Raw genomic sequence first — 13,283 nt, 5'->3', positions numbered from 1 at the left:
AGACCCAAGTTTAAGAAACACTGATAGGTGGACACATTCCTATGCACCCTTACCAGGAAATAATTCCAGTTCATTGGGCTTACTTTTGTATAGACACAGATAAGGCTGCATAATAAAACCTCATACCTTGGCATAAGCTCCATTAAACCGTTTTCCATGCTTGAAGCATGCAATAGTGTCACCCCATATGAGTAATGCAAAACACATGCAAGTGACCATATGCAATGAAACATGCACTTTAAATTCACAGATATACAACCATTTGAGATGATATGTGCAGCAAGTTCCGTGGTAGACCAATGCTAGACATGTCAGAAGAGGGGTAAGTAAACAGTATTAAAAATTATTACATGTAAACAATCATGAATGCTTCTTCCCTCCCCAATAAACCAGATGCTTAGAATCTAGTATTAGGCTGCTTCTACACTATAAAATGATGGTAGTCTTAAAGTAGCTTAACTAGTATGTCTTCACCCGTGGGAATTTTATAAGGCTGCATAGACAAAGAGATTCCTGGCCTTTCCACCAAACTAAACATTTTGGTATTCCTTGAGAGGAAGGAAGCCATGGGAGACGGGCCCAACAATTGTTGCACGCCATCCCAATCTCCCCCGAACATTGCGTGAGACACCAGGGGTTCCAGGGTCTGTGTTTCCTTTGGGGAATAAGGCACAGCAGAGACTGTGGTGTCATGATATATGGTTTATTTACACATATATACAACCTGAGAACGGGGTGAGCTCCCGTTGCTCGGTCCCAGCTCTTGCCAACCTAGCAGTTCAAAAGCATCTCAGAGTGCAAGTAGACAAATAGGTACCGCTCCAGCAGGAAGGTAAACGGCGTTTCCGTGCGCTGCTCTTGTTCGCCAGAAGCAGCTTTGTCATGCTGGCCACATGACCCGGAAGCTGTACGCCGGCTCCCTTGGCCAATAACGCGAGATGAGCGCCGCAACCCCAGAGTCGGTCACAACTGGACCTAATGGTCAGGGGTCCCTTTACCTTTACCTTTACTCCTGTGGCACGAAGCAGTTTTCAGAAACACACAAATGCACCTGCAAACCTTTAACAGTATTTATTATTTATTTCCCTGAGCTTTCTCGGCATTCGCCTTCTCCCTCCAGATTGTCCAGTTTTTCCTCTTTCCCTCTAACTGTTTAGTGTCAGAGGATAGCAATCCTCTTCACCGAGTGTCAAGCCAGGGCAGAAGAAGGGGTGCAACATCTCCTGAAAGTCACCCGTGATCGTGCAGATTTTCACCATGTTCTCTGCACTGTAAAACCCAACCTTGCCGTTTTCATAGTCCAGGAGCACTCCAACCTTTGAGGGGCTGTGGCTGGGAGCAAGAAGCACCGGGGTTGAGCTCAAGGCGTAGAAACGGTCTCCTGGTGCTTTCCTGAGGACCCAGTATCCATTTTCAGGAGCGAGGTTCTCCACTGCCTTGCGGTTGACGCGGCAGCTGGCTACCCCAAGGACCCAGTTGGTTTTCTGCCCAACGCTCACCTCCCAGTAATGCTTACCTGACTGGAAGCCCTGTGAGCAGAGGACATAGAGGCAGGGCTGAAAACGCCGTAGGCTCTGTGGAACTGCCTGGCTGAGAAGGCTCAGCCTGACCGATTTTAAGTCTGCGGAAACAACCAGGTGAGGATGGGCGCTGCTGTCATCAAGGGTGAGGTCCTCCAGTGCGCAATGTGCTGCTCTCTTCAGCATCCGCCTGCAAATGGAATACTTTAGGGGTGGGCTACACAGCACATCTGGTCCACAGGACCTCATCTCCTTGCTGTGCCTGGCCATCTGCATCCGTAGTTGCTCCAGCCGGACCTCGGTCATGCGCATGTAGTGTCCGCTGGTGTTGTCGGCCACACTGAGGTTGTCCGCCAGTTCCAGAGCAGAGGATGCTGCCTCAGCCACATCCATCAGCTTGTTCTCCAGGAAGCGCAGGTGTTTCTCTTCCTCTCGATCTATTTTGGCCATAAGAGACGACTCCTCATCGTACAGAAAGTCATGCAGCTCCTTGAATCCCATTGCCACTTTCTCTCGGAAGGAATGCAGAGCTTTCAGAGTAACTTGGATCTTCTCTGTGTAGCCACTGCAGAGTTTTTCTGCTTCCTCATGCAGGCCCAGGGCATTCTGAACCACCTCTTCTGCTTCCTTTATGCTGTCGGCACCTGCCGTCGGCGACTCCATTATGGAGGCTTGCGGTTCTTTTTAGCTTTGGGAAAGCTGTTGAAAACAGTGCCGTTACTATAATCAGAAGGATTGTATTCGCTCCTTCTCTAAACCCAGAAGACCGGCCACTTTTTCGAGGTTGCTTCTGACACTTATCTTCTGGCCTTTTATAACCAGCTGAGGAATAAATAGGTTTCCTTATCCCAGGGTTAATGTCCACACCCAGCTCAGGCTTTAGGAGTTTCGTTTTCTTCTTCTTGCCCCTCCCCGTAGAAAATCTTCTTTACATTCTCAAGCTACATGTTGCTCATTTCAAATGCATATTTTCCTCCACCTCTCTTTGTATTTTAAAATGTCTTAGGCTTCTGAGTAGAGAAAACTGGGCAGATGGAACAATATACTGTACATAATCAAAGTACAACTCTCCTCTTTTGCCCTTTTCTGCCTCAAAAATTGCTCCCTTATCTTTATCACACAGCCTGAAGAGGGTGATATGCAGTTGGAAAAGGGACACCTGCCCTCCTTCTCCAGGCAGTGTTGGTCATTAGCAGCACGGAGGAGAGAACACAGAACTCCACTGAACACTTAAGAAGAGGGTTATGATGGTTCACAGGGGAGGGAGAGGGATGTAGGCGGAGCCCAGGCTGTTTGCAAACAGTTGCAGGGAAACATTTGCAAACCTTCCCGCTGCAGAATTTCTGCCAGTGTTTGATAAAAGCAAAAGTCCTGACTTCCTTTGTCTCCTCCAGCCTGGTCCTCGGACCCTTGTCGGCATAAAAGAGTCCACGAGAAGAGTGTCCTTGCAGAGTATTTTCTGCTTTTATTCTTAAAAGTCTTTATCTGCAAAACGACCGACCAACTGTACACACATCAACACTATCAGCTTTCACCAACCAACCAACCCACACCCAACACTAACATTGACCACTATATATATACAGGTACAATTAGGTGAAAGGTTGCATGAGTCATTGGAAATTATGTGGTGTTGTGCGTTATGTGGTGCTTTGAGGAGACATGTGGGTGTGGGTGTGAACAAAGGGTGTGTGTGTGTGCACACTGCGTGCTGCAGGGGCAACCCCCTCCCCAATCATTATAAAAATTCCTGTAACACTGACCCAAACCCTAGCTGTGGGCAGAAGTGAGGGCAGAAAGCCTCGTAGGCTCATGGAAGCCATTTTGGATTCCCAGATCAAAGCTTTTGTTTGCCCCACGTTAAGTCTTGTATTCCCCTTCTCTCCCACCTTTCCTTTCCTTTTTTTTTTAACAAAAAGTCTCTGCTGCACCTAATTAAAAGGAATAGGTTCTACTCCTGCACCACTCAAATCTTAAATCAGTTTGACTAGGTAGGTCTAATTATGGCAAGTCATCAATCACAGCTACCATATTGTGCCTCGAGACTGGGAGACTTGTCGTGTATTCATTCAGACAGGATACTTTCCTTCCCTCTTTGGCTGCACCAACCCCTCCTCCTGCTGCCCCGAAGGCCGAGAGCGAAATGCAGCCAGTTTTTTTCTTTTTTCTCTGCAAGAACCATAGTAAAAAAAAAAGCACCTCCCTGGATAAAGCTGGCATGTTCCCCTTGTTAAAAGTTTATCCGCTGAGGCCTGGTTTGGGAGAGATTTTGTTAACCCTCCCCGTGCCAAAGCAAACGTGGCTCACTGGAGAAGAACGAATGTGCGGCTAAGTGGCCTCGGGTTGCCTGAGCAGCTGGGTCTTTCTTCAAAAGCTGATAAAAAGTCCTGGTTGGCAAGAAAGCCTTCTCTCTCTCTCTCCTCCTCTCCTAGCCTTTAGTCCGTGCTCGGCCTGACTTGGCCCTGCCAGCCTCAATCTCGAGGCAGACAGAAATAGCTTGGCACCATGTGGCTTTTGAGTCACTCAGCATCTCCGGACGGCTTCTGCTCCGTAAGGATCCCCAGGCAGATTCTGCCCCGCAGGCCGCGCAACCGACGTTGCAGACGCCTTCTTCCCCAGACGGGCCCTCCAGGCCGAGCTCCTGCCACGGGGACCGGGGAGCACGAAAACAGAAGTGGGTGTGTTTAAGAAAGCAGGAGGAAGGGGCTGCTACAGAACGAGCCGTGCCTCCGGATGGGTCCCCTGCTAGTCGTCGCTATTCCGAACATCCAGCCCTGTCATCTTAGCCGAGTGTGAAGCTTATGGGAGGACCAAGCGGGGAGGTGGAATCGGGCATGGAAAGAGCCTCTTCTGCGCAGCTGCGTGCCGAGTCGCTTCGGAGTAAGGTGGAAAGCAGTCGTGGAGTCCCAGTGCCAGCCAATGGGGTGGCTCAGTTAAAGAGGATGACCTGGAGACTCTCGCTTGTGGACCGCAGTATGCAGGAGACCCGGGGCTTGCGCTGGAGGAGAGCTGTGGGGGTCGTCTTCTGCTGCACCTGCCTGCGGAAGCGTGGCTCCCCAGGCGAGGGGCTCACCTGCCCCCATCAGAAGAGAAGTCGCAGCTTTGCTCCCTGCTACAAGGTAACTCCCGATCTTTGGGAACTGGTGGCTGGTGTCTTAAAGAGGGTGAAAAAACCAGGTGCGGAAGCCATTCCCTTTAATCTGGAAGCCAACCCGGATGATCTGAAAGGGCTGCCTGTAATTACTCTGGGGTGAAGCAAAAAAAGTTTGTGTATCTCTCCTTTCCAGGAGGGAATTTGTTCCTTTTCTTAGGCAGTGGTTAATTCTTAAACGGGAGGGATGTTGGGACTCAATAGGGCTCCCTAAGCTGAGCTATGTGCTTGGCTGTGGCTGCTGAGATGTGAGGGGCCGGCACTCTGCCCATGCACAGAGACAGTCTCTTTATTCCAGGCTTGAACCTCAACACTCAAAATGCAAACCTAAGATCCTGAGAGGATGAAGCTGCACTTTTGAGGTTAACGTCAGCCGTGAATTTGCAATTCTCTAGATCGGAGAATTGTCTAGATCGGAGGAGGTCACAATTCAGCCAAAGAACACAGCTTTGTATGCAGGAGGTCCAAGATTTAATCATTGGCGTCTTCCTTGAAAAATATGTTGTGTAACTGTGCTGGGAAAGACCTCTGGGCAGGTGGTGCTAGTTGGTGGTGCTGGCACTGGGCTGAAACTGCGGGACAAATGGAAGTCAGAATGAGTCCTTAGTTGGGGGACTTTTGCCTAGGAGGCATACAGGTGTGTCAGTGGTTGCTGAGCTAATATGTTACCTGCACATGTCACCTTCCCCCCCCCTCTTGTGGCTGGCAACAATGCAATAATGCAACAGGTGAACTTTCCCCAGCATGTGAGATGAAAAACCAAATTTGTTTAATTTCTGCCTGTATTGCAGCTTAGAATAATAATTGTAGAGTTGGGGGGGGGGGGAGAATGACCACGAGTGTCTTCTAGCCCAAACCCCTGCAATGCAGGAATATTTTTGCCGAATGTGGGGCTCGAACCCACAACCCTGAGATTAAGAATCTCATGCTCTGCTGACAGAGCTGTCCCAGGGGATAGCACTGCCTTGGAAAAAATATAGTGACTCTGAGGAAAGGTGGGGTATCAGGGTGGGGGTGGGAGTGTACGATCACAGAATTATGATAAACATGAGAACCAGTGTGGTGTAGTGGTTAAGAGCGGTAGACTCGTAATCTGGGGAACCGGGTTCGATTCCCCGCTCCTCCACATGCAGCTGCTGGGTGACCTTGGGCTAGTCACACTTCTCTGAAGTCTCTCATCCCCACCCACCTCACAGGGTGTCTGTTGTGGGGGAGGAAGGGAAAGGAGAATGTTAGCCGCTTTGAGACTCCTTCGGGTAGTGATAAAGTGGGATATCAAATCCAAACTCCTCCTCCTCCTCCTCCTCCTCCTCCTCCTCCTCCTCCTCCTCCTCCTCCTCCTCTTCTTCTCCTCCTCCTCCTCCTCCTCCTCCTCCTCCTCCTCAAGGTGATGCTATAACAGGCATCCCCAAACTACGGCCCTCCAGATGTTTTGGCCTACAACTCCCATGATCCCTAGCTAAGAGGACCAGTGGTCAGGGATGATGGGAATTGTAGTCCAAAACGTCTGGAGGGCCAAAGTTTGGGGATGCCTGTGCTATAAGTAGGAAGGTTTATTTTTGCAGCATGAAAACTGGTAGAAGCCCAGTGAATTTTGGAAACTGAAATTCTCTTCCTTCGAAGTAATCATTAATCATAATGTACTGGGTTTTCTAAAATTATTGCCACCCATAGGGAAAAGTGGACCTGACCTTAATTACACACAGAGAGAGAGGTTATCCCAAAATGAACTACAGTCGTACCTTGGAAGTGGAATGGAATCCATTCCAGAAGTCCGTTTGACTTCCAAAATGTTCGGAAACCAAAGTGCAGCTTCTGATGGGCTGCAGGAAGCTCCTGCAGCCCATCGGAAGCTGTGGAAGCCCCATCGGGCGTTTGGCTTCCAAAAATAGTTCACAAACCGGAATGGACACTTCCGGGTTTGCGGCGTTCGGGAGCCAAAACATCGAAATACCATGGCGTTCGGAATCTAAGGCACGACTGTACTGTATTGCTCTCTACATAGAATTGCCTTTGAAGGCACTGAAGATACTTCTACTTATGCCAAACTCCAACACCCCAATGCTTGTGGGGACTAGGCAGTTGTCTACATCACACCAGTTTTGCACCAGTTACCTTGGTTACTTATTCATTTTCAGTTTAACCGCTAGTACTAACTTTTAAAGGGAATTTTGGAGGGCTGCCTGAACCTATATGAACCTGCCTGTGCCCTAAGAGGCTGTGCTCAGAGAGGCCCTGCTCTCTGGCCCACCATGACCCGCTTTTTAGTGGTGACCCCACATGGGAGAATTCCCCACCACAGGAGGTGCGTATGGCATCTTCTCTTGTGATCTTAAAGAACCCCTGATTTAGTGTTATTATTCAGCCAAGCTTGATCATCTTGGTGCCCCCATATATGAAGTTTTTGTTGTGTTTATTCAATTGTGTTTGTGTGTGTGTGTTTTTTTTTAAAAAAAACACATTTTAACTGTAAGCCCTCCCGGTGATGACTTTGCCTTAAAAGGCAGGGTAGAAATATCCTAAATAAAGACCTAACGAAAACCTCGTATCATTCGGCATAGCGCAGAGAATGTTTCCTTGGGCTCTGGGGTGGCAGGCTTCAGGGAAGAAAGCGAGGCTGTTTCTTGGTGCTTTTGCCAAGGCTTTGGGTTACTGCTGACTTCAAATCCCAGCAGCAAGCGCAGCCCATCACTTCAGCTCCAGGATGACACAGCATTTCAACACTCTAGCGAGGCCTTTGCAGCTGTCTTGGCCTCGGAACCATCCTCAGATCTATGTGTCGGCTGCATTGCTAGCAGACGCTGCCCCTCTACTCTACTCCCTTCCGTTCTCAAAACACGTAAGATCTCATTCTTGGGCAGCCCATTTTTGCACCCAGTACCACACTGGCTGCCAGATCACTGTTCCAGGCAGCCACAGATCCCAGCTGTCAATTTCTCCCCCAGCCAAGCAGCCCCCTTCCCGCTTTTAGCATTTTGGGTGTACGACATGTTCCTGCGGCTTTTGCTTCTGCTGCTTGGAAAGAATTCCGGGAAGAGGCTCCTTGTTCCTGGAAATCTCATGTAACCTCAGCACTTTCGGCAACCAAACAGCCGAGGGGTGCTGTAAATCAACAGCCATAAAAGGGTTTCGGAGACGGAGAGGGAGTGTTGAATGTGGGGCAAAGATAAACTGGTGTCTTTTCCCTTCGCTTGGTGCCCCTCTCATTCGGTCCTGCCTTCTCAGAGATGCAAGAAACGGGTTTTATGGAATCACTGAGCTGGGGAGAATGAGAAGGCTGCAACAGAGAGCCTGGGTCGTCGGTTTGATTCCAGAAGTCCTGAACGCTTATCTCTGAACAAGTGCCAACTGCAGATGTTTCAGTTTCTGAAATGAAACTTTTGACCCCTCTCCCAAAGTTGGCTTCTAGGAATTGGTGGCAGAGGGCAGCAGTAAAGTGTATTAGAGCACAGGTTTGGGGCATGAACTGAGACGCTGCTGGTTCAGTGGTTGAGTACATAGTTTGCATGCAGAACATCTCTTATTCAGTCTCCAGCATTCTCCAGTTACAAGGAGATTAGGGGTGATCGCTGGGGTAGTCTTCTGCCAGAGATCTTGGAGAGTCACTGCCATGCGGCGTCTGTAAGTGCCAAGCTAAATGGACTGATGATCTGACTCGTTTTAAGGCCAGACAGTCTGCATGCCAAACGTCCTCTGTGTACACATCGCAAGTTCAGCATGACCCGAGGCACAGAAGTGCCACACTGCCTTTTATCCACAGAGCAACTTTAAGCTCTGTGAAATGTCACCAGTGGGATGTAGGCGTGTTGTAGGGAGGGCTCCGTCCCTTTCCCTACCCGTCACCCATGTGGTAGGGAGCCGTGTGTGCCCCAGGGTGAATTTTTACAGCCACCTCTGTGCAAGGTGGCTGAAGAAGAGAGCTCAGTGTGGGAACTTGCCACCGCCTCAGCTTTTCATCACTTTCAAGTGTGTCTTAAGAGTCTTGTGCCGAAGCCTGAATCTTGCACCAGGTAGCTGGGGTTCACAACTGGATTGCCACATGTTGGAGAACTGCAATGCAAAAGGAAGCAGAAACCGCTGCGGTTTGTACGTTCATCCGTGGTCAGGAATGGAAATATCCCAGCGAATATTTGTTCGTTGGGAATGGAAATAAGTCCAGCGAATATTCATTCACCTCACTGTTGTTTATTAAGTCCGCATACAGTATCTAATTAACAACAGCGGGTTTTTAAATACTGATGATATGATAAAACAGAAAAGCAAATAAAACATTTTAAAAAATACTGTTTCGATTTTTACACTGAAATGAACGTAAGTTTACATGAGTTATGTCAATAGTTACATCACCTACATCTTCTTCTTCTTCTTCTTCTTCTTCTCCTCCTCCTCCTCCTCCTCCTCCTCCTCCTTCTTTGGTAATCACTCGTAGCCGAGTAAGATTGTCTTCCATAAACATGGTTTTAACAGTAAGTGACTGTGGGGGCCAATTCTGGATCCACACGTCCTTCCACATTGGGAACATTGGTTTCCGGGCGGGAGTTGATCATGGTGTGGATTTGCTAAGTGTGCCTTCCTCTTAGCACATTTCTCCCTTGCATCCTGAGTTTGAGTTCGGAGTACCTTACGTCTAATAGCAGACAGCAAAGCAAATAACATCGTATTTGACAAAAACCAAACAGTTGTGATAAAGATGGACCAGAATGGAAACTGCTGCCTTCTTGCACCCCTAGCCTCAGTGGGCAGGCTTTTCCCCACAACCACTTTAAAATGAAGTGATTTTAGATACTCTTTCTCAGGTCTCAGCCAGTGGTTTGGTAAGTAAGCAACGAAGCTTGGGGTTTAAACCAGGTTCTGGAGCATTGCACCAGCGAGCTTCCATTTTAGTTATGTCACAAAAACATACCTAAGCAGACCTTACTATAAGACAGTGTGACTGGTTTTCTGCTTGCAAAGAAAACCTTGATCCTGTGAATGGCTGCTTCTATATTTTCTATTAACTGGGGAGAAAGTGTTTTAAAAAAAACCACACATCTGATTTTTTTATTGAAAGTTTTCAACATACAATACAATAAAAACCAAACTAATCTAAATAAAAAAATAGAGAAGAAAACAAGAAAGTAAGAAATAAAAGAAAAATAGGAGGGGGGATTAAAATACAGAGCCCTTTATCAGGGCTTGATCTGAAGCCTTATCTCATAATATGGGATGGGCCGTCCCATCTCTCACCTGGGAGCTTCCGTTTCTTTTACAAACCTCCCAGCCTGGGAGTTCTTCCACTTCCCTGCCTCTCACGCAGGATCCTTCATCAGTCATCTTCCTGTATTAGTTAAAAGTTTTGTTGCCCTGGCAGCCTGTTCCGATAAGATAGTTCTTCAAGAGATTACTGCTTACTCCAAAATCAGGGTGCTCTTGCTGAACCTTCTGTTTCTTTCATCAGGAGAACGTGGAATCGGTTGCATCGGGACTCCCACTTCTGGAATGGATCCACAGGGGATCGCGCTTTGATATCCAGAGGCCAGGGAAAGGTAGGAGATCCCTTGCCATTTTTCCTTCCAGGCCTACGGCTCAAAGATTGGCTGCCTTTCAACTGAAACGTGCTTCGACAATACCTTTCAAACTCTGCCCGTAGCTGACGACTTGTACAATAAGGTTTTTACACTCTAAAAGGGAGAATATTCACGAAGTAGTGATTTAATGAACAGTGTTTTCATGCAGTTTAAAATTTATATATATTGATCACAAATATATATTTTGAGAGTCAGTGAGCATCTCGAGGGCACTAAGCACAGTCAATCCTCACTTGGTTGTTTTTCACTTTAGGGTACCTGCAGAGAGAGAGAGAGAGAGAGAGAGAGAGAGAGAGTGAGAGAGAGAGAGGTGAGAATGTTCTCGGGAGAATATTCTTGAGAATGAGAATATTCTCTGCTAGAAAATTCTCCGGAGAATATTCTCCACAAACTGTAAATTCTAATGTAAGAACCAGTTTTACAACCCACATTTTAAAAATCTAGTAAATAATAAGTCAAGGTGTGATATTGCTAGTGTAAGTAATGGATAATGTTTGGTTTTTTTTTTATCCAGTTACATTCCTAGGCATTGTGTCATTCACCATTGGCAGTTCTGAAATGTGAGCTACAGAAAACATTTTTTTAAAAAAAGCTTTTAAAATGCTATTCATTTAATTTGATGAACATTTGAATTCATATGTATATCAATTATATGTAATAGCCTTTTTTCCATTTTGGTGTGACCTTTTTCTTAGCAATTCTATACCCTTGGTCATACAGTGTGATTTCTTTTACAGAAAGTAGCTTTAATGCTTTATACACTTAAAGTACCCAGGCCTATACAATTATGTGTAATACAGTCATACCTTGGTTTAAGTACGCTTTGGTTTGAGTACTTTCAGTTTTAAGTACTCTGCGGACCCGTCTGGAACGGATTAATCCACTTTCCATTACTTTCAATGGGAAAGTTCGCTTCAGGTTAAGTACAGGCTTCCAGACCCAATTGTGTACGTAAACCAAGGTACCACTGTAACATGTGAGGTGGCCTTGATTTAAACAGTTGATGTTTCTTTATTTTTATTTCTTGTGACAATTTGTCAGGTATAATTTAAATACTGTATGTTGTGTGTTTCCTTACTTGTCTAAGCAGATACAGTGGTACCTCTACTTACGAATAACTCTACTTACGAATGTTTCTACTTACGAATGGAGCTCTGTGCGCCATCTTGGATGCGGTTTAGATAGGATTTTTTCTACTTATGAATTTTTAGATAGGGTTGCTTCGATGTAGGATTTTTTTCTCCCAATGCATTCCTATGGGATTCGACTTGCAATTTTTTCGACTTACGAATGTGCGTTCGGAACGCATTAAATTCGTAAGTAGAGGTACCACTGTAGTATTTTGCATTTCTGATATTATGTAACTTGTCATTACTGATTATTTGTGTTATATTTTATGGAAATAATAGCATTTATTTTAAACTTTATATTGATTTTATTAGTGTAGCACTGAAAATACTGTTGTTGTTGTTGTTGTTGTTTAGTCGTTTAGTCGTGTCCGACTCTTCGTGACCCCATGGACCATAGCACGCCAGGCACTCCTGTCTTGCACTGCCTCCCGCAGTTTGGTCAAACTCATGTTCGTAGCTTCGAGAACACTGTCCAACCATCTTGTCCTCTGTCGTCCCCTTCTCCTTGTGCCCTCCATCTTTCCCAGCATCAAGGTCTTTTCCAAGGATTCTTCTCTTCTCATGAGGTGGCCAAAGTATTGGAGCCTCAGCTTCACGATCTGTCCTTCCAGGGAGCACTCAGGGCTGATTTCCTTAAGAATGGATAGGTTTGATCTTCTAGCAGTCCATGGGACTCTCAAGAGTCTCCTCCAGCACCATAATTCAAAAGCATCAATTCTTCGGCGATCAGCCTTCTTTATGGTCCAGCTCTCACTTCCATATATCACTACTGGGAAAACCATAGCTTTAACTATACGGACCTTTGTCGGCAAGGTGATGTCTCTGCTTTTTAAGATGCTGTCTAGGTTTGTCATTGCTTTTCTCCCAAGAAGCAGGCGTCTTTTAATTTCGTGACTGCTGTCACCATCTGCAGTGATCAAGGAGCCCAAGAAAGTAAAATCTCTCACTGCCTCCATTTCTTCCCCTTCTATTTGCCAGGAGGTGATGGGACCAGTGGCCATGATCTTGGTTTTTTTGATGTTGAGCTTCAGACCATATTTTGCGCTCTCCTCTTTCACCCTCATTAAAAGGTTCTTTAATTCCTCCTCACTTTCTGCCATCAAGGTTGTGTCATCTGCATATCTGAGGTTGTTGATATTTCTTCCGGCAATCTTAATTCCGGCTTGGGATTCATCTAGTCCAGCCTTTCGCATGATGAATTCTGCATATAAGTTAAATAAGCAGGGAGACAATATACAACCTTGTCGTACTCCTTTCCCAATTTTGAACCAATCAGTTGTTCCATATCCAGTTCTAACTGTAGCTTCTTGTCCCACATAAAGATTTCTCAGGAGACAGATGAGGTGATCAGGCACTCCCATTTCTTTAAGAACTCGCCATAGTTTGCTGTGGTCGACACAGTCAAAGGCTTTTGCATAGTCAATGAAGCAGAAGTAGACGTTTTTCTGGAACTCTCTAGCTTTCTCCATAATCCAGCGCATGTTTGCTATTTGGTCTCTGGTTCCTCTGCCCTTTCGAAATCCAGCTTGCACTTCTGGGAGTTCTCGGTCCACATACTGCCTAAGTCTGCCTTGTAGAATTTTAAGCATAACCTTACTAGCGTGTGAAATGAGCGCAATTGTGCGGTAGTTGGAGCATTCTTTGGCACTGCCCTTCTTTGGAATTGGGATGTAGACTGATCTTCTCCAATCCTCTGGCCATTGCTGAGTTTTCCAAACTTGCTGGCATATTGGGTGTAGCACCTTAACAGCATCATCTTTTAAGATTTTAAATAGTTCAGCTGGAATATCATCACTTCCACTGGCCTTGTTATTAGCAGTGCTTTCTAAGGCCCATTTGACTTCACTCTCCAAGATGTCTGGCTCAAGGTCAGCAACCACACTACCTGGGGTGTACGAGACCTCCATATCTTTCT

At 46.4% G+C, this 13,283-nt stretch overlaps 2 protein-coding genes across 4 annotated transcripts in view; one reads left to right on the top strand and one right to left on the bottom strand.

The window, feature by feature from the left end:
• Window positions 1–13,283, top strand: part of GRB7 (growth factor receptor bound protein 7) — an 81,750-nt gene that overhangs the window by 1,113 nt on the left and 67,354 nt on the right. The window contains exons 2-3 of one of the 3 annotated variants that reach the window (XM_035136641.2): window positions 251–322; window positions 10,109–10,196. Coding sequence is in view for 1 of the 3 variants with exons in the window: in XM_035136634.2 (XP_034992525.1) it covers window positions 4,322–4,639; window positions 10,109–10,196 (406 nt within the window). In the remaining 2 variants the exon portion in view is untranslated. Of the gene's footprint in view, window positions 1–250; window positions 323–3,612; window positions 4,640–10,108; window positions 10,197–13,283 lie in introns of those variants that run through there. The other 2 variants (XM_035136634.2, XM_060281502.1) reach the window with 2 other exon arrangements.
• Window positions 739–3,625, bottom strand: LOC118095401 (zinc-binding protein A33-like). Its single transcript, XM_035136643.2, has one exon. It carries the CDS (start codon window positions 2,181–2,183, stop codon window positions 1,146–1,148), a length of 1,038 nt encoding a protein of 345 aa, XP_034992534.1. The 5' UTR covers window positions 2,184–3,625; the 3' UTR covers window positions 739–1,145.

Source organism: Zootoca vivipara, chromosome 13 (assembly GCF_963506605.1).
Source record: "Zootoca vivipara chromosome 13, rZooViv1.1, whole genome shotgun sequence".
Lineage (NCBI taxonomy): Eukaryota > Metazoa > Chordata > Lepidosauria > Squamata > Lacertidae > Zootoca > Zootoca vivipara.
The sequence above is the reverse complement of the archived record's forward strand: the minus strand, read 5'-3'. Positions and strand labels throughout refer to the sequence as shown.

Excerpts from the sequence above, each read along its gene's own strand:
- LOC118095401 (XM_035136643.2), bottom strand. The coding sequence starts at position 2,183 with ATGGAGTCGCCGACGGCAGGTGCCGACAGCATAAAGGAAGCAGAAGAG.